This window comes from Mus caroli, unplaced genomic scaffold, assembly GCF_978045245.1.
Source record: "Mus caroli unplaced genomic scaffold, Mus_caroli_1 scaffold_1, whole genome shotgun sequence".
NCBI lineage: Eukaryota > Metazoa > Chordata > Mammalia > Rodentia > Muridae > Mus > Mus caroli.
The window spans coordinates 50,713,146-50,734,659 of NW_028227256.1; the positions used below are offsets into that span (position 1 = coordinate 50,713,146).

Below are 21,514 nucleotides of genomic sequence, written 5' to 3' on the forward strand. Positions count from 1 at the left end.
ATCACCAAGGCTCACATCCATAATGTTTGACTCCCAGTCTCCCCATTCTTTCTCATACAGAAGCATCTTGATAGATACAGATTCAGAACAGGATGCAGACTTTAGACATGTATCTCCAGGATTCCATTTTTGTAAGATCTAGTTCCTATGTCTTTCCATAGTGGGGGGGACATCAACTGTAATGGCTAATCGTGGTTGTCAACTTGACACACGTGGGAAGAAAGAACCTCAAATGAGAAACCGTCTCCACCAAGTTGGCCTATAGGCATGTCTCTGTGGTATTTTCTTGACTGTTAATTGATGTGGGAAGGCTAAGCCCCTCGGGACAATGCCACTTTTGAGTAGGTGGTCCAAGTAGTGTAAGATAGATGACTATAACTCTGAAAGCAAGCCAGTAAGCAGCATTCCTCTGTGATTTCTGCTTCGAGCTCCTGCCTTGAGCTCCTTCCCTGGATTATCTTGATGATAGGCTATAATTTGTAGGATAAAATAAACCATTTCCTTCCAAAAGTACTTTTGATCATGATGTTTATCATGACAACAGAAATGAAGCTAGAACACCAATTGTCAAAGACATCACGGAAGTCATTTTATCAAATTTCCTCACTTTTTACAGCAAAGACTGAGGCAAAGTAGTGAGCTGAATCAGGGGAGTGTTGTGATGTGGTACCAGGTCTCAGATCCTAAACAGGTATCCTAGCTTCAAGTTTAAGGTTAGTTCATGAGCCACACCCTTTAGTAAATGTTAGCTGTTTATCAAGATTAAAACGATATTGCTTATAGAATGGGGCTTGGTAAACTACATCAGTAGGGCAAATCTGCCAAAGCCCTGGATTTGTAAGTAAGACTATACTGAAATGCACTGTTCTGGCTTGTGTATAGCCTGTTGCTAATAGCTGATAAAATGCTGAGGTGCGTACGTGCCATAGAGAACATACGATGGGCAAAGTCTAAAAAATGTTTACTATCTGTCTCTTTATAGCAATGTGTTGCCAACGGCTGCTGCTACAGAAACAAGGAGGAGGGAAACAGATTATTAAAATATCTAGCTTACTATAAATCTTTAGGGAGATTCCTGCAGGGAGCCATAAATACTCTCTGACTTAATATGATTGCCCCTCTGCTGGGCTCTCCACATTGCAGATATCCTGAGTATATCAGGATCACAGAGAGCTGAAACATCAGGAAAAAGATAGAGTGATCCTGTTTTCTTTGAGATGACTGTTCTAAGCAAAGTTGGCTCTACTGTGGATTTTCCATTAAAAATTAGACAGTGGTCCCTAAGATTTAACTCTAAGGATTTCAATAATACTGCACTTACCAGAGTACATTCTAATGACTTGTGTGTGCCAGCCTCCTTATACATAAATTTAGACTTTGCCCTCACTGAAAATTAGTGACCCTGTCTTCCCTTGTGCCAGACAGTTTTATGTCAACTTGTTGCAAGCTAAAGTTATGTGAGAGGAGGAAACCTCAATTAAGAAAATAACTCCAGAAGATTAGGCTGCAGGCAGGCCTGTAAGGCATTTTCTTAATTAGTGATTGATGAGGGAGGGCCTAGCCCATTGTACATGGGGCAATCCCTGGGCTGGTGATCCCGGGTTCTATAAGAAAGCAGGCAGAGCAAGCCTTGGAGAGCAAGCAGCACCCTCCAGGGCCTCTGCATCAACCCCTGCCTCCAGCATCGGACCCTACTTGAGTTCTTATTCTGACTTCCTGTGGTGATGATGAACTGTGATGTGGAAGTGTAAGCAAAATAAACCTTTTCCTCCTCGACTTGCTTTTTGATCGTGGTATTTCATCACCACAATAGAAACCTAATGAAGACACTTCTTTTTGCATTATAAGTCCCCAGAATGATACTCAGTAGAGGCCCTATAAACATTGCTGAGTTGTGACTAGAGCTCCCTGATGCTCACTGAAGAAAATCAGCATAACTTCCATTGTTATTTGGCATCTGGCAGTGTGAACAAATGTAAGCCAGCTTACCCTGAGATGGTGGTACATTAATGCAGTTCCACGAGCAAAAGGTGCCAATCCCTAAGATATGACTCAGTCTGAAACCACTGTCAAACAAGTGAGTTGGCTTAGAAAGTTCACAGTGTAATACCTTCTAACATGGTGAAGTTTGTTAAGACAACAATGGCCTTTCTGACTAGTTCCTCTTGTGGTTAAAGACAAGAGTATATCGTCTGAGGAGTTGAGCTGAAAAGCAAAACTCACCTCAGGAGAAAAGAAAACAAATAGCTCTTTTAGAAGCAAAAGTACGTTGAACTATTAAACTTTTTAATCTTTCTCTCCTCCCCACCCCCGACTCCCCACCCCCTCCCCCTCCCCCCACCCCTCCCCCCACCCTCACCCCCTCCCCCTCCTCCTCCTTCTTTTTCAACTCTTGGTGCTGCATGGATAGAATCACTCCAAAGCTAAGATAGTCTTTCTACTTTACTTCGTTTGTAACTCCAAATGTAGAACTGCATATTTAGGGGTATGCTGTGGGATGCAATTTCTATCTATGTTTAGAAATTCAGTGAAACATGTTCCAGCAGGGCCTGCAGTCACAAAGCTCCTATAACGCCTTAGCAACCTCGTCCATATAAATAGTTAATGTGACTCATATCACAGAGATCGTTTGTTACATTCCTGTTTTGCCGGTTAGGTTGGTTACATGGTTAAAGACTTGGCAAGGAAACACAGAAACTCTGGACAACGGGTGTGTAGCCACAAAGCAGCTGCATTTGAGGGCATTTCTGAGTAAGCACAGATGTCAGTAGAGTGGCCATAGTGTCTCAAGCCCTACCCGCTGACAAAGCATTGTACCCACCATGGTGCTGCTGGCCTGGCACATCACGAGTTAGCAGCACCTGACATGGGTTTAAAAAGTTAACTTTATTCTCCCATTCTTAGTATAACAAAAATTAACTGAAAACAAAATATTTCAATAGGAGCAGTCTGTAAAATGAGAGCAGACAATGGCCTCAGGAAGTCACACTATCTCTTACCCCAGGCTTGTCCAGGCACACAAGGCCTAGGCACCTTCTGATTCAACCACAGTTGAATTTAAATCAGAGCAGTGCGGCTAAGCTTCTGAGGCCTGGGAGTTAAGTGTGGAACTAGGACAAGACAAAGTTGCTCTTGGTGGTACCAAGCTAAAGCCTGGCTACAGAGCATCTTTCTTTGGCAGGTACAGATGATTCAGATGATGCAGCTGCTTCCTTGAAGAGGGCAAGCAGCAGCCCAAGTTCAACCGAAGCTCCACAGCTTTCCAGCTCACTTCCCAATCTGGTTATGTGTGAGCCATACTGGATAATTGATAAGCTGTGGAAAAGTAAACTATCTTAGATCATTTTCTTTCCTAGCTATTTTTACCTCCCTATCCTGGGGGAATACAGAAAGAGCTCAAAAGAAAGATGCTACAAACAGACCTCCAAACTAAAACTATTTGCATATGCTCCTCCCTAGTCTAAGTGTGGCTTGCAAGACTGATGGCTGATGTCATGTTGACAGCTCCTTGCACATAATGAATTCATTCTTTCTTAAATAAAGGTGCCCTGCACAGAGTGCCATGAAAACAAAAAGACATGGGCTAATCACCTAGCAAGCATCCTCTCTTTGTCTATGACATTACTTCTTCACTATTAGGCCTGGGCACCTTATCAAAATCTGAGTTCTAGGACCATGTGAACTTTGGTTGCTAGGATTGTTAATTAACAGAAAGAACACACTGAAGAGTCATATATAGCATTTCAGTCACTGTATACTATCAACCATATAGAAGCAACGCCTAGGCAGACTGAGGGTCACCAGAAATAGGCAACAAACCATTTCTCCTCACCTTTGAGCAAGGTTACTTTCTTGGTGATGTCACCGCTGCTATATTCCCCTACCCTAACTTTCTAGGGCAAGATAACCATGCTAAGCTTGGTGGAAATTCTAGTGCCTAGAACACAACTCCCAGCTCTAGCCTAACTCAACTACTAATGACAAGGCAGTGCTTAGACATTATCTACTTTTTGTAAAAAGCCAAGGCTAACACAAAATCATTTTAGTAAAGAAATAAGTTGCTCTAATGTCTCTACATTGATAGGCGCAAGGGTGATTTTTTGTTTTTTATGTTTTTATGGCTGAAGACAGGCATTTCTACTAGAAATGCCTTAATTCTACCTCAAGTAGCATCTGCAGTATTCTACAGATTCCTTTACTTCTAGAACAATCTATATATTTTGTTTCAGATATATGTGCAGAAGTGGCATAAACCAAAGTTATTGTTTCTGTGAAGCTGCTAATCCACATCTTTTTTTTTTTTTTGGAAGACAAGTAAAGGCACTGTTATTAAAACTAAGTCCACTCTTCTTTATGCTTTGGTTTAACAAGATATAGTGTGTCAGATTGGAAATGAAATCACTGAGATAGTATCAATAATACCTCTAAAGTATTAATTAACCCCTCATCAGTAGTATAAAGTTGACACAAAATAATGATACTCTTTGTATGGCAGTAAATCAAGTCTATATATGTACTCCACTGACTGTAAGTGATAGAAGAGGCACACACAACGGACAGAAATCCAGAGAAGTCACTCATCTAACAACAAGGCAACAAGGAAACTCAAAAGGAACAGGCTAAATCTCTCCAAATCCTGACCAAATGTTTCCATTTGCTAAACCCATTATTTTAGATTTTTTTTTTTGACTTATAAAAAAAATAGAGGTCTTGCATAGCCTATATACATATCTCATATCTGTACAGTATATGAGATATATGTATATATACATTCCTCATCAATATAAATGATGGAAACACCAAGTAAGTCCTGTAGCCACACTTGATCTTATCATCAACTTTAGAAGCCAAGCTGCTTCTCAGTACCCTTCCATCATCTCCCTCCCATCATACTCTATGACAACAAAATCTCTGAGGCAATGGTTGCCTAAGTTGTTTTTCAGGAACTTGGAGCCATGTGTGTCTGTCTCAAGCCAGCAGAAGTCACCAACTGTTTACTTGAACCTCAGCAATGTGACTTAGTTGATGGTTTTAGATGACACCAGCAGTACCATTTGTCCTGAGAAGAGGGTGTCTATGCCCGGAGTGGATCCTGCCCCATCTTCCCTCTCCCTATATCAGACCATGCTGGGTTTTTTGTCTCACCAAGATATCTAAACCCTACTGCTGTACAGACAGATCTGTGACTCAGGGCACTACTTTCTTGGGAATAAACTCTCTTTTGCAAAACTTGGTTCAGTGATTGTCATAAATGGTGCCATGTTAAGGAAGCAATACTGCTGTATAACTATTAACAGAATGCATTCTTTATCCAATTTCATTCACTTTCACATGGTATCTCTTTTCTACTCTATAATCTCATCTAGGAAGTGAAATGTATTTAGTCATCATGTCTCTTCTTGACCACAACATCCCTTAAATTCCTCTTTTTGTTTTTTTGTTTGTTTGTTTGTTTTGGTTTTAATGTCTTCTATGATTTTCAATACTGGTGAGAGATTCTTACAATTTCCTTCAACTGTGAATCATCTCATGTTTTTCCTGTGGATAGTCTATGATTACAGATTTGTGGAGGAAGTTCATATTGGTAAGGTGTTGTCTTCACTCAAAGGACACACTGTAAACATGACTTAAGACTGAGACAATGTCTGCCAGGTTTAACAAAACAAGCCCACTTTGCTACCCCCCTTCTTACTGTATTATTTGGAAAAAAGTTACTACACACTTCACCCTTATGAAATTCTCAAGTTATTTGGAGAGATTTTCCTTTCTCCCATTTATTTCATCATTTGATTATGTATTCAGTCACTTAAAATTACTGTTCATGCCGGGCGTGGTGGCGCACGCCTTTAATCCCAATACTTGGGAGGCAGAGGCAGGCAGATTTCTGAGTTCAAGGACAGCCTGGTCTACAAAGTGAGTTCCAGGACAGCCAGGGCTATACAGAGAAACCCTGTCTTGAAAAACCAAAAAAAAAATTACTGTTCAATATTTCTTCACTCATTTTGTAGTTGAAATTATTCCCACTTTGGTTACTAGTTTCTGGGCTCTATCCTGTCCTTGCCTTCTCTGTTGGCATCAGAAACCTACACCTACACTACAGAGAGGGCACTGACAGGATAGAGCCCAGAAACTCAGCGTCAACAACTTGTGGGTAGAGGGAGTAGACAAATGGATTGTTTCTGATAACTGAAACCCTTCCCAGAACATCCTCTCTCATTTTTCCCTTTGGTGTCACAGGAAGTAGACAAGTGACAGGGGTAGGAAGCACTTGATCACCAGTGGTCATCAAACAAGAAGGAATGTAGCTCTGCTCAGAAGTGATGCTATCAGATCAGAACATGGCAGCCCACTTCAGGATGATCGCACTCAACAAACGTCTGTGGCTACTCAAATGTATCCACCGCTAGGGCTTCTGAAGTGGATCAACGACATCTCAACGAATTGAGAAGACTGTGGCCCAAGCTAAAAGTACTGATGTACATATGTAGACCCGGCTCTTGGGGGGCTCGGGTCATTTCAGCTTGAGAGATCAAGGCCAGCCTGAACAAGACCAAGCAAGACCATGTGTTAAAAAAAAAAAAAAAAAAAAAAAGGCCTGCCTGTGGTTTTATAATAAAGGAAGGCAGCTGGAGTTCTGGGAGAGAAAAATAATGTCAACCAAAGCAGACTGGTCCCGTAAGGAAATGCTTGGCATCCCTTGCATACCTGGGAAGAGGCTAACAACACTTGCCTCTGGTTTCAACTGTGCACCTGTGTCTTTAAGCAAACTAACACAAGTTTACAAGTCCATTTACATATGTACATTAGTCACAGTGGGCTGAAGGCTCAGGGAAGCTCAAGCCTGAGCTTCGAGTGTTCACTCACCACCTGGAATGCTAAAAACATTCCAAGGTTAAAAAAAAAAACAACGGGATCCAGCCAGGGCTGTTTCCTAAATCCCAGTACCTTGCAAGAATCCCAGAAGAAAGACTTAAGGCCTGGGCTTGGGTCTTGATTTTGCTATTCCCTAGTTCCATGGACAGGGAGTCATGTTGGGCTTTAAACCCCCACTCTATCTATCGTATGATGAAGGACCACATTGGTTGGATATCACTGCTGTTGTTCCTGACTTTTCTTCATTACTGGATATGACTGAGAGGGTATTCATAAAGTGATCCAAACTACTGGGCTTGGTAGCACAGGGTTGAAACCCTGGTTATAAGGAAGAGGAGACAGGAGAAGTGCAGTTTTCAAGGTCTCACTGGCTTATAGATTAACTTCAAGGCCAGCTTAAGCATTCTGTTAAGACCCTCTCTCAAAACAAAACTAGAAAGAGGTTAGGGATCTACCTCAGGGTGCTGGTCTAGCATGTATGTAAGGCCCAAAGTTCCTCGGTACAGCTGAATAAATAGATAACCAGGCCAACAGTGTCACACAGAACATAACCAGAGCTTAGATGTCTACATAGTATTTTAAATTTAGTCTAGTAGCTACAGGCCAAAGAGCCAAGAGTCCTGAGATAGGAAGAAGTAGGGCCCATGGGGGATGTATCCAAGGCATTAGCAAGTGTTATGACTACTGGGGTGCCACAGACTCAGTGTGGGAGCACCAGGCCTTCATTTCCCAACCCTTATCTAGATGAGCACACTCATCTAGAAGAGTCATGCCACATGGTTTGTTTACAGTAGGAGGTTACATTGGGAGGTACAGGGCCCTGCCCAGGGGAAGAGAACTGGAGGAGGGGGAAATAGGAGCAAAGTCATTGGCATGGTTGTTGTGGGAAGAGCAGCAGGGTCTGTGATTCCGAACCAGGACTTACTTAACAAGTGACACACATTCTGCTCAGTGAGCCAGGGTAGAAAACAAGACGTAGACTGCAGTTCCTTGTTTCCTTCCTCACAAAGTTCCATTTCCCCCTTTCAAAGATAGATACAAAAAAAATAATAAAAAAATAAAAAATAAAAAACAGAACTGGCCTTCTAGTAGAGGAAAAAATAATTATAGGTAAGAGTTACTTTAATTTTAAAAATTCTATATCAAATGATTTAAAAACCAGAGGAGGTGGGGGAGGCAAAAGGTTTAAGCATCTGAGAGCAATACTTCCTGTCAGAAGGATTTCCTGTTTTGGGAACCACAGAGCTGAGGAGAAACATCCGCTCTGTAGCCACAGCTTGCGTTGCACAGACCACTTCTCTGTTCTACTTACCCTTCCTCCCCGACAAAGGTGACGTACAGTTTATTCCTCTGCAGGTCCTTTCTGGAGTAGCCCATAATCTGGTTGAAAGCATCTTCCAGCAAGTGGTCTCTTCGGATAATTAACCTGTCCGTAAAGAGGCACACAATTTGAAAAATTCATTAAAAGATTACTTCCTTTCCTTGTCTTTCATGTTATCTAGTTTCTGTTTCCCACAATTAACTAGGTTAGGAGTGAAGTTGCTTAATATCATTGCTGTCTGCACTTAAATACATATTTGTCTTAAACTCTTCGACAGCAATAGCAGAAGTTACATAAAAAAATCATGGGCAAAACTGTGGCCTGTAAAAAAAAAAAAACAAACCCATGAGTCCTTTCTGAGGGGCCAAGGCATTTTTCCAAGAAGGAAAAAAGTCATAAGACACACACACACACACACACACACACACACACACACACACACACACAGAGAGAGAGAGAGAGAGAGAGAGAGAGAGAGAGAGAGAGAGAGAAGCAGAGACAGAGACAGACAGAAAGAGAAACATAAGAGACAGGCAGAGGTTTCTTACTAAAGAGAGAACAATATTATGAGGTAATTCTTTAAGACTAGAATGCACCTAAGTATGGAATTCAATTACTGAATGTCCAGTGAGAACCAGGAGGGTGTGTGTGTGTGTGTGTGTGTGTGTGCCTGCAAAGCAAAGTGTTTACAAATGTGCTTAAGTTTGAAATGAAGTGAATCTTGAAATTTCCCTAAGGGGTAGATGAAATGAGTGGTACATATGGCAGTCTATTGTGATGCCATCTGCTGCCATCCTCTATAGATATCAATCTACCCTCATCTCAACAGTAATGACAAAGAAATGACTGGGAGCTTGAATTTACAGAAAAAGATCTTGGTAATTCAAGTGTGAGAAAAAGCCCAGTTCAGAGAGATGGAATTTGGGCTGGGCTGATGTCTTTGGAGGTCCTGGGGCAGTGAGCGCAGGGGCTGGTCCTCCCTTGAGCACTCAAGGTACAAGGTGACTTTCTCTGCTAGTGAGCTCAAGTTGGAACATGGGATAGGATGAAGGTAGGAAGGAGGGTAAGAGGTGTACATGTGGATGAAATGAACCCTGGACAAGCAAGAGAGGTGTAGCTAAAGAGAGGCAGACACAACATTCATGACGACAGGTTTTATTGTACAAGTAGGAAGGAGGGTAAGAGGTGTACATGTGGATGAAATGAACCCTGGACAAGCAAGAGAGGTGTAGCTAAAGAGAGGCAGACACAACATTCATGACAGGTTTTATTGTACAAGTGAGGTTTGTTTCCCAGGACAAAATAGAGCTGACCATTATTCTGCACTCATGTTGGCCCAGGAACTAGTAATGTGAAGAATAAAATACTGTGAGAGCTATCAGGCCAACAAAGAGGTACTCCTCAGGAGAAAAAATAACCACCTTTAATTTGTCTATAGTTTTATAAAGTCCTACCTTGATTGGAAACCATAAGCTTAGTAGGGCTTTATTCCTGAGCAGCATTTTGCATTGTTACAGTGTAATTTATAAATTCCAAAATAATACTGCCCATTAAAATAAGACTCATGTGACAACCAATTTTCCAAACTCCCAACTGTTTCCTATCAATTCACCATCTATAAATCATGTGGTTTGAGTCATTTCTACTTACTTTAATTTTCCTGGGCCTTGTCCGTATCCTTTAGTTTCTAACTTCCTGTAAAAGTTCCTTAGTTTGGCTTCAAAATCTCTCTTGTAAGGGGCTGGAGCCCGGGCATTGGCACGCTGAGTACCTGTTGCAACCACAAAAGAACAACTTGGATCTATGCCCTGTTCAATCCACAACACCTTGAAAAAGTACCACAAGTTAGCAAGAAAAGTGAGACACTGCTTTCAGCTTCTATATCACTCCCTACACACACACACACACACACATACACACACACACACACACACACACACACACACACACACACACACACACACAAAGCCTTAACAAAGTTCATGGAAGTTCTTAAGAAAAATCTTGTTTGTAGCTTTTGACTAAGAATAAAGATTCTGTTTAAACAGCCAAATACACTCACGTGGGTCTCAGATATGCCCCCCTTTTCCACCCAAACCAGAATGAGTCAAGTAGAGTTATTCATGTCTAAGGATAACTATTTAGAATGGAATATCTTTGCTTGCTTTTGAAATGATATCATAGAAACTGTACAGAAAGTTCCATGAAGCCCCATGAAAATGTTTTTAGGTTGGCATTATATTTAGGGATGATTTTAGAGATAAAATTACATTTATTTTACATTGTAGGGTAATACGATTAATATAAAAACAGAATTCATGCATAACTGTGGGAGGAATCTATCTTGGAGCTGCACAAAGAATAAATAATATTAATATTTACTACATTCCTAATGTATCAAGTACTGCCCATATCTATAAACTAAAAGTATGTATGGCATTCAGTGGCCAAGTGTTATTAATAGTGTAAATATAACGTGGCTTATTCGTCTTTCCACAGAAAACACCGTGTGTTCCAGGTGACTGAGTAGCATGTTGGGATGTTAACTTCCACGGTGATGGATAGGGAAATCAGACACAGACACAACAGAAACAATATTTTCTCAAAATAGTTCCCAATTCAATGAAAGAAACCAGAAAGCTAATTATGGTCTTGTTTATTATACAACATACAAGTTCCATGAGATTCCTTTCTTTGTGTGTGTGTATGTGTGTGTGCGTGTGTGTGTGTGTATACGTGGGTTTTGTTGTTGTTCTTTGTTTTGTTTTGCTGAGATAGGATCTTGCTTGCTGGCCTGGATTGACCTTGGATTTTCCATCCGCCTGTCTGTATTTGAGGAGTGTGTCAAGGCTTGAGCCATCATGCCTTGAAAAAATTTCTTTAACAAATGAGTTACCCAAGGTGGTTATTTATTGCTAATCTTGTGTTATAGTCAACTTTTAAACTAGATGGAACACAATGTGTAAATCAGAGGAGATAAACGTAAAGCCCTGGGCTCTATCCAGCCTCACAGGATACTTTGTTTGCCCCTAGATTAAAAAAAGAAACAAAACTTTAGATTAATTGCCAATATTTGAAATTATTAGGAGATTTCAAGTAAAAGAAAAGCATGTTTTTCTCTTGAAAGTTATGAGAAATCTTACAATTGCCATGAACCTCCTTAAGCAGATAGGCAGCTGCTTCCTTGGACTCCACTCCTACTATTCTCTCAGAGACTCTGGCTGCCTGACCTCCCAGGTATTTGCTTTCGAGATTAGTGGTATAGAAGATAATAGCAATGTTACAGAAACGTAATGAGTGTGAGCAGAGATTAAAATGGAAAAGGCCTCAGGGAGGGCCTTAATTGGAGCCTAAGTGGTTAATTGTCAAGTCGACAGGATCTAGAATCACCATGGAAACAAACCTCTGGGCACACCTGGGACAGAATTTCTAGGTCTGGATAACTGAGGTAGGAAAACCCACCCTAAATGTTAGTGGCGCCGTCCCAGGAGCTAGGGTCCAGGAGTGAATAAAAAGTACAAAGAGGGCTTAGTACCTGAAATCCATCCCTCTGCTGTTTGATTGAGGATGCAAAATAACCAGCCACTGCCTGCCCCAACTACCATGTCTTCCCAGACAGGATGCACTGTATCCCCTGGAACCGTAGGCCAGAATACACCCTTCCTCCCTTAAGTTGTTTTTTTGCCCAGTATTTGACAATGAGAAATTAAATAACACAAAACTTGTAAATAGTAGAGAATCTGTATTTATACTGGTGCAGAGCAACAAGAACTGGACTAAATATTAAAAATATTTTCAACAGATTGATACCCCATAACCTAGAGTATAGTGGGCACGCCGAAGAGACAAAGGGAAATTAATAAGTCGGAAGGAGCCAATGAGAAGAGGGATTTAAAGAGGGAATGTTGTGCAGAAAATATCTTGTATCTGTATGGATGTAGCACCTATAAATAATAAATCTTTGGCCCATAGTTTAGGGAGGAAATAGGAGGTGGGACATCAGGGAGGCAGAAAGGATTCTGGGAGAGTCCCAGTGTGATAAGATGTGATGAGACAGACACATATGATGTTTAAACACAGGTAACCGGCCACATGACAGAAAGTAGATTAAAAACAAATGGGTTATTTTAAATTATGATCTAATCAGGGAAGAACATAGATATATGGCCAAGGTATTTGTAAATATATTTCGAGTCTAAGTCTTATTATTGGGAGCATGGGGCTGGGAGGAAGAACCAGACCTAACTTCTACAGAATGTGGGGCGGGAGCAGGGCACCTTTACAGAATGTGGATTAAAGAAAAGGAGAAAATGCAAAGTGGAATTTTATTGGAGGAATTTTCATTGAGGGTGTAGGGCAGATTAAGGGTGGGAAAGAGGAAGAGAGACTGAAGGGTGGAGAAGCAGTTCAGAGTTTATATAGCAATCGAGGCCTGAAGGGATAAGAACTAGTCAGGAGTGTGGTGACTCAGAGGAACACCAACCATGAGAAATACAAATTAGTACCAGTAGAAAAGCAAGGGGCAGGAATGGGAAGCTCTTACGATAACAGAGTTTCTTAATAATAACGATAGCTATCGCTTGATAAGCACCTGATGTATATTAGGAATAATGCACTTTCCATAGGGGAATCTTGAGAAATCCTCACACAGAGTCTATAAAGTGGATATTAAGGTTTCCATCATTGCTTTGCTATTGAGGAAAATGAGGAAGCAGTTTACTGTCCAAGTCCTATTGACCAGGTCTACTGGATGCTAAAAGCAGTATGGGGAATGATGTTGGTGGCCATGTGTAAATATTGAGTTGGATATGACAGTTAATGGGTACTCTAGACACTAAATAGGATACCTCCCGACTCTGCATAAGAGATCAGTCAATTCCCCTGGATGAATTGAGCTGGTATGCATGACACTGTGCAGTATGTGTTATAAGAAGCCCTCCATGCGTCATCTATATACATACTCAATACATAGACAGACATATTGGAGCTTTAGTCACAAGACTCCTGATCAGTAATCTATCTGGAGGCTTGTCTGGGGAGATATAAACCTTTTGTTCAAAGAGCTAAGAGTTAAAGAAAACAAATAAATTCAACCTTAAAAATAAACTCCAGGACACAAAAGAGAATCTCAAGTAGTGGTTCTCAACATTGAGTGCATATCAGAATCTCATAGGAACTTTAAAAAATTCCAAAGTCCAGTCCACACCCAAAACCATTACATCAGAACCTGGTGGAGGTAAGACCTAGACCTAAGTGTTTTCTACAGCTGTCCAGGTGAGTCCAAAATTCAGCCACGCTGAGGAATCATTCCACACTGAGGAATTACAGGAAGCTCAAGTCCGACCAGTGAGACACATGGGCAGCATCCAGGGGCTGACACAAGGCAACGGCTGCCTGTGTGCTTGAAGAAGTCATCTGCACCACAAAAAGAAATGAACCACAGGAACGCACGGCTGCTGTGGGATGGACTCGGACCAAGACAGGAAACCCAAGAAAGCTGTGAAATCTAGACTAGTAGCCTAAACAGCCCAGAAGGTAGCCATAATGAATCAACATCAACAACAGTCATCGGTGGAAAACAGCAAATGAAGACCAAGGACTGAATGAAAACACTTTACATACTCAAAAAGAAACACCAGCCTTTTCATACATTAACGTACCAGCCTTTGAGTACATTAAGAAGTAGCTTATACACCATGGCTGTATAGTTTGAGATGCCCAAAAGGCTCTGGGAAATCCTGCAATGCATTCATTCACTCTCAATACAAATGAATCAAAAGTCAGCCCTATCTCCGTTTATATTTTAGGTAAGGGACTTAACAATAGAGAGTCTGGTAACAGAAACGGTTCAAGGCAAACATTCCTTTGCTAAAAAGTTCTATTGTAAAAAAAATAAACCTCATATACTTTACTTTAAAATACAGTAAGTTATATTTTTAAACCTCATGTAGCCCAGAATGGCTTCGAAACTCACTCTGTAGCCAGGCATTGCCTGAACTCCTTCTCATACCTTTCAAGTGCAGAAGTTCAGGCAGGGGTCACCACACACAGATGCAAATCTGTATTTAAGAAACTTACTAAGAAAGACAGGAACAAGGTGTAGCCCAATGGAAAGATTTTTGGAGGAATATGAAGTAGAGTTTGAAAGTTTAGTGGTAGAAGACAGATTCCCTTGTGAGCCAGGAGATGAGATAGGCAATTCAGGAGCAACAGGAACTAACTGGAAGGCAAAGTAGGAAATGTGGCCAGATAAGGATGGACTCCCGGGCAGACTCTGATTGGTAGGACTTCATCTTTCAGTTTAGTATAGTACTGATGGTTTCTCAATGGAATTAATATTGAAAGGTATATAATTCCAATGGTTAATCTGGCTTTAATATGGACTCAAGGAGTTAAGTATCAAATGTTGGAAACAGACTACAGCTGCTTCATGGGAGTTATTTCAGTGTTAGCTATAAAGCTGTGTTCCCTATTTTAAAGTATGAACAGAATTCTGACCACCTATCGTTTTGAATAACATTAGCCTTACTGATTCTGAGAGGTTAATTTTGTTGTGGGAAAGGATAGTGTTATTATAGTAAAATCTTAAAATAGTATAGAAATTTCACTAATATATTGTGTAACATAACTTAAAAAAATGTTTATGGTCAAAATAAAATTATTTGAAGCCATAAAGGAGAGAGTGGGGGTGGGGTAGACAGACAGTCTTGCTATATAGCACAGGCTTTCCTGCCTTTCCCTTCCTGGGTCTGGGATTATAGGTATGAGCCGCAGTACCCAATACCAGCTGTCATATAGTTAATACAAGTCAAGCCCAACTGAAGAGCTTCCAGGGAAAGAATGAGGTTACGTTGGTTCTAGAAACCAAAAAATGTTCTTGGAAGACTGAGCTGATAGAAATGCATAGGGAACCACAACCACAATCGAAGGTCCTCTCTCTCAGAGAATACTCTCACAGTCTTAGAGTTTTCCCAAAGGGAATCACATGGAAAAAAAGCCAGTTGCTTCTAGGAAGTGAACAAATAGAGAATGGACTTCCTGGATGCCTGGTACTATATTAACTATTTGCAGAGTTTTAATTATATTTATTTATTTTTTATTTTTGGTAACAGCTATTAGGGCTGTTAGTCTTTATCACTGCTAGGTAGATCTTAAAAACTGTCATACTATGTATACATTTTCCATACACTGTCACAACACTGCATAATAACCAGCTATTGAATTTTATCTGACAAAATAATCTCAGATGACATTTGAAAAATGTTGGCATCAAAATCTAGAGAAGTCTATGTTTTTCTGCTTCTGGCTTTATGCTCTGTTAGGAATGGAGTTGAATTTTGACTATACAACTCCAGGCCTCTGTCCTAGTATAGATTAAAGGTCCACTTCTTCCCTGGTTTCCTTTCTATTCACACACACACACACACACACACACACACACACTCACACACACATACCATTTCCTCTTCAATTTCCCATTATTAATGAAGAACAAGCCAATAAGCATTACAATAATATCTGGACAGCTTCATCTACTTGAACATAGTACATCAGTATGTTAAGCAGGGAGCATCATGGAGATAACTTGGACAAAGCACAGATGTGCAAGTCCTCATATCTATACCCTATTTTCTAAGAGCAGCAGGAGTCCTAGATCTGTGGATGTTCACGTACATACTACTTTACTACTTACTTTTTTTTCCTTTTAATTAGGTAACATACTACTTACTTAAATGTGTATATTTGTTCATATTTTTTGTCCTGGGGAATAAACGTGGGGCCTCATACATGTGTCAGACAAATAACTGACCATTGAGCTGTATACTCAGCCTATTTTTTTGGTTTTTATTTCAGACAAGATCTCACAAAGTTGCACAGCCTAGCTTTGAACTAACTCTGAAGCTCAAGTAGGTCTTTAATTTGTCATCTTCTTGCCTTTGCCTCTATAGTAGCTGGGATTACAGGTCAGAGTCATCAGGCCTGGCTTACACTATTTACTGAAAACAACGTGGTTTTTTTCAGACTTGGCCAAGAATTAACTTATTAAAAAGGGTAACACTGAAGGGTATGCCAACAACAGATACACTATCCTGGCAGTACTAGTGGTGAGGACAAAAATATTAATAACAAAAAAATCTACACTAACTGGACTCCAGGATTATTAATAACAAAAATAAAAAGAAGACTTGAATCTGGGAGGAGGGAGATGAGAGTATATGGTGGATATATATGATCTATCTCTATCTATCTATCTATCTATCTATCTATCTATCTATCTATCTATCTATCTATCTATCTATCTATCTACCAATCAATCATAGAAGTGCTGAGCCAAGAGGGAAAGAGTTAGGAGGGCTGAGGAGTAACCAAGAGAAGAGATGCTCCTAAGAGGTGAAGGAGGTAAGAAAGACCTGAGTCTCCTTGGGAGGAAAAGATCCTTCGGGGGAGGTAAACCCTTCTCATGGTCCATTGCATTGACCAAACTATTGAGGTTTGGTCTGTTTCTATGCATCATGACATCTAGCTGCCTCAAGATGAAGGAATTCTCGAATATACCAGCTTTGTTGTGTAAACCTTGCTCCTTAATGTAAAACTATTGGTTGAATAAAAAACGGCTATAGCCAATTATTGGAGAGAATAGTGTAGGCATATTTTTAGTCACCTGCTTGTGGGTATTGGGTAAAGGGAGAGAAGAAAGGCACAGGAGAGAGTCACCATGAGAGGAGATGGACCAGGGTCACATGGCCAGGAGAAACAGCAAGTATGTGGGTACACTGCTGGAGAAGTAGTCAGTCCAGCAGTTAGGAAACAGCCATAGTCTGAGTCTCATTCATTTGTAAGATGGGGATAAGGTTAAATTGGTTCAACTACAGACAACCTTGGTGAGCACCCAGGAGACTCCTCAGTGCTGTGAGTGCACAATCTCAGGCTGCGTGTAGCTCCAACTACTCCAAGTCTAGGGAAGTGACCACAGTTCTAAGCCACACTCAGACACAATGACCACACCCAACCCCCCAACCCTGCCCCCCCCCCCCCCCCGCCCAATACACACACCATACAGCACCTCAATGTGCCACGATTCTGAAAACAAGGAGAAAAATAATATGCATGAAATTTGCCAATAAAAGTGGTGTTAAACAATTCCCATGCCATTGACATCATAAGTTACCTAGAAAATGCACTCAGAAACTCTGCCTCTAATATATGAGATAAATTGGGGGACATGACATTTAAATTCCTAGAGATGTGCCCTTAGACAAAGTGCCTAGTTTCTTATTTGCCATAGTGAACTATATGGTATTTGCCAAGGTCATTTCCTTCGGACACAGCTGAGATTAGATTGGCATTATAATGGCCCTAGAAAATAAACCTTCACATTCCAAAATTTTGACAAATTTTAGGTACACACTCTCACAGCTGCAGAAAGCAGTGAGTCAAAATTTCCAAAGCCCGTTTTCTCTTGAAAAACATGCAAATGTGCCTGGAATGAGGCAAAGTATGGAAAGATTATCAGGTTCCTAGGCACTCAAACTGAAGATCATTAAATTTTATTATTGTCATAATTTTCACACTATCATTCTCAATGAAATTCTAGTCACAAGGAAAAACCCAGACCTCTCAAAAAAATATTTCTGAAATGTTGAATTTACACAGCCAGCACAGACGCTGGTAGATGCAGAAACCATTTTCAGAAATGGATTCCTCCACAGGGGAAATGAGGTTAGTGAGGACTGCCTCTTCTCATGTGGAGCCACTTACAGTTGCTTCCACTCCTGTCAGGCAGTATGTCCCAGTCTCAACATCAAACAGAGCCAGCCTGTTGAGATAGAGCAGGCCAAGAATATGGAGATAGTTTTTCCTGCAAATTAAAACCACCACAAACACTGCTAGCAATTTAGATATGGCCGGATTACTCATGTCGTTGGAAAATACTGAATTCTTGAGTTTCCAGAATGCACTATATCATTGCCATGAATTACTCCTGTGTATCTGTGATGCTCAATGACGAGGTGAACTTTGTCGCCATTTAGAATTAAAGACTGCCCAGACAGCCTTCAAGAGAAAACTTCTTTTGTAGAATTCAGAAGACAGTATCTGGTGGCCAATGTTTTTCTCAGGGAGGAAGAACTTTGGAAAAAGCTTAGAAAAAAAGGGGCTGTGGCTGGCATGAGCAGAATTCCACATGGATCTACTTTATAATCATAAGACAGCAAAGCAAAGAGACAACCACTAAAAAAACCATTAGCATGCATCCTATCGAAGACAAAGGCCTCTGAATAATTCACTGCCTAAGCCAGCCAAGCTCACAAGTCAAAAGGAAATGGATCATATTTGCCAATGATAAATGGTTTGGGAGGTGGATGCATGCAAGCCACCCCCTACCCCCCCTCCCCCAAATAACATGAGAGGGGACATGCTTATTACTACCTCCATTTTATTTAAGAAAGGAAACTTAACTATTGGATGGATCACAGGACCCCCAATGGAGGAGCTAGAGAAAATACCCAAGGAGCTAAAGGGATCTGCAACCCTATAGGTGGAACATTATGAACTAACCAGTACCCCGGAGCTCTTGACTCTAGCTGCATATGTATCAAAAGATGGCCTAGTCGGCCATCACTGGAAAGAGAGGCCCATTGGACTTGCAAACTTTATATGCCCCAGTACAGGGAAACTCCAGGGCCAAAAAGGGGGAATGGGTGGGTAGGGAAGTGGGGGGGAGGATATGGGGGACTTTTGGGATAGCATTGGAAATGTAAATGAGGAAAATACCTAATAAAAAAGAAGAAAAAAAAAGAAAAAGAAAGGAAACTTAAATTTCTAACAGGAGATAAACTATCCAAAGTCTCTCTATTGGTAAAGGCATTCATTGAGGCCAACTGGGAATTCTGACTCTCCCCCTACACCTTTAAACTTATCTGTAGTGGCAGATACCTATTTCCTTTCATGTGTCATCCATGGGTCTAACTGCTCCAAATGCTGATCTGAGCCTTTGCCTGTGGTATGCTGCCTTGCAAGAGCTGGAAGGCAGCCATGGTGCTTCTTTGTCTTGATCAACATCACACTGAGACTTGTGTTCATACAGGTTCACTTCCCCAGCAGACAGTCTGTCCTTCCTTCCTCCCTCCCTCCCTCCCTCCCTCCCTCCCTCCCTCCCTCCCTCCCTCCCTCCCTTCAATTTTCTGTTTCTGACTACTGTCCAGATTTGTTTCTGTGACAACTATACTTTCTAAAAAGAGCATTCTACACTTGTGGGATTCAATTAGCATCATGCAGCATGCACTTAGCATACTGCACTTGGCACAGTCCAAGGTATCATCTACTACTTTATTGAGCCTGCTTTGGCAAAGATAATTTTTAACCTTATGAATTTCACATTTCCTGGTCTCTTTTAGCACTCCATTCTTTTCGAATCCTTTGAGCATCTGGCTGTATTAACCACACCTCCTTGAAAATGGACTCCCCTGGAAACAATTCCCTAATTCTACTTTAAACCCCACCATCCTCTTACTCATCCTCCACCTTAGCACAATCCTTAGATATTAGAATTCTCCTGTGATCTTCCTGTTTCGTCTTCTCAGTCCTTCCTATACTCTAGGCTTCAGTTCTCGAGACTGACTACTTAGCTGTCAATCTCTGTACTGTCCAATTGTCTTTGATGTCTTCTAACTATATTTTTCCGCTTGACACTGGGTATCTCAGAGTGAGAGCTCCCAAATTTCTCCAAAACAAACAAACAAACAAACAAACATGTAACAAGTCAAGCTCATTTTATATTTCCTTAAAAGTTACATCTTCTTCCCTTCTTGGCAAGTGGTTCCAGTGTCTGCTGGGCATTGTGGGCAAGAAGACTCTCGAATTTGCCTTGGTTTTTTCTTAGCTGGGCTCAGTCCTAAAGTCTCAGTATGTTACATGTCCCATCCCTTTATCCCTGTATCCCATCACCGATGCCTGCCAAGTCCAGCTCTTTATCATGTTTAATGCAACATCCTCTCAAATGGTTTCTCTACCTCCAGGGCCTTAGATTCTGTCATCAAACTGATTCTCATTAAATAGGATCCTTAATATTGGCATTTTTCTTTTTATAAAATTTCAGAGATTTCACTAAAAGCCAGTTTTCAAGGCATTGATAGTAGAGCCAGATGCTAAAGTTAAGGTCCAAAGACAGGCTACTGGGTTTAAATTCATGACATTATTAATAACCTTTCCCAAGTCAGGGTCTATGCTGGAATAGGTCACATAGAAAATGTTAGGATTCTGCCTAAGCTCCACCCCACAGTTACCTGGCAACAGCCAGGTAGGCCTGGCCCACTATCAGAGGAGCTGTTTGCCCCCTCCTCTCTCTCTTGTTCTCTTACTCCTCTCTGTCCTGCCCCCTTGCTCCCTCTCTCTCCCCATTCCCTGCATCCCTTTCTCCACATGGCCATGGCTGGCCTCTACTTCTCTACTCTTTTCCTTCTCTCTGCCTGCCTTTCTCTGTCTCTACTACTCTCTTAACTCCCCTCCTCACACCCTGAATAAACTCTATGCTATACCATCTCATGTGGCTGGTCTCTCAGGGGGAAGGGATGCCTTGACAATGGGCCCACCGAGGCACCCCCTTCCCCCATACCTCACCACACCTCCATAGAACGTATCTTAATATTTATTTTTTATGATCACAACAGAAAGACCTCAGTGACCACTACTCTGGCCTAAATTTCCAACCTGAATCTTCAGAACTGCCTTTCATTTCTATTCTTTCTCCTCAGAATCCCACTGTCTGTACTCAGCCTATGTTACCCTTTTATCCAGAATGTTTCTGCCTTTGGCCCATTTGGGAAACTTCCAGTTCTGATTTTTGTTTGCCAGTTTGGTCTTTTTGAGATTTTTTTTTCCCCTTCACCTAGTCCTGGGAACCAATCCCAGGGCTAGGCAAGTTCCTTACCATCCAGCTAAACTTCAAGCCCCACCTAGCAAATTTCTATTCAGTCATCCTTCAAGGTTCCCTCACCCCTGCTATCTTAGTCTTCCTTAAACAAGTGTTCCCACACCCATGTTCCCAGATGTCTTGCCATCAGGGCACTGACCACTGAGCTATAGACTCACCACTGCCTCACTGCTTCACAGTGAACCCTTCAAAAGCAGAGACTGTAGTATTCATTTCACACGGCCATGCTCTAACTCAGCACTTGCATCACAGTTGGATGCTCAATAAATCTGTGTTACACAGACAGATTAATAGAGCTTTTCCTGTTTGTGGTATTCAATTAGACTGTAGCTTTATTATCAGAGCAATGTGTGAGAACACAAGTTAATACATCAAAGAGCATAGCAGCT

The 21,514-nt window shown here is 41.1% G+C and overlaps 1 protein-coding gene across 6 annotated transcripts in view; it reads right to left on the reverse strand.

The window, feature by feature from the left end:
* The window catches only part of Hecw2 (HECT, C2 and WW domain containing E3 ubiquitin protein ligase 2), a 407,742-nt gene that overhangs the window by 35,903 nt on the left and 350,325 nt on the right, over positions 1–21,514 (reverse strand). For all 6 annotated transcript variants that reach the window (XM_021160080.3, XM_029476576.2, XM_085837264.1 and 3 more), the window contains 2 exons: positions 9,845–9,965; positions 8,186–8,299 (listed from right to left, as the gene is read on the reverse strand). In XM_021160080.3, coding sequence (XP_021015739.1) covers positions 8,186–8,299; positions 9,845–9,965 — 235 coding nt within the window. The remainder of the gene's footprint in view (positions 1–8,185; positions 8,300–9,844; positions 9,966–21,514) is intronic.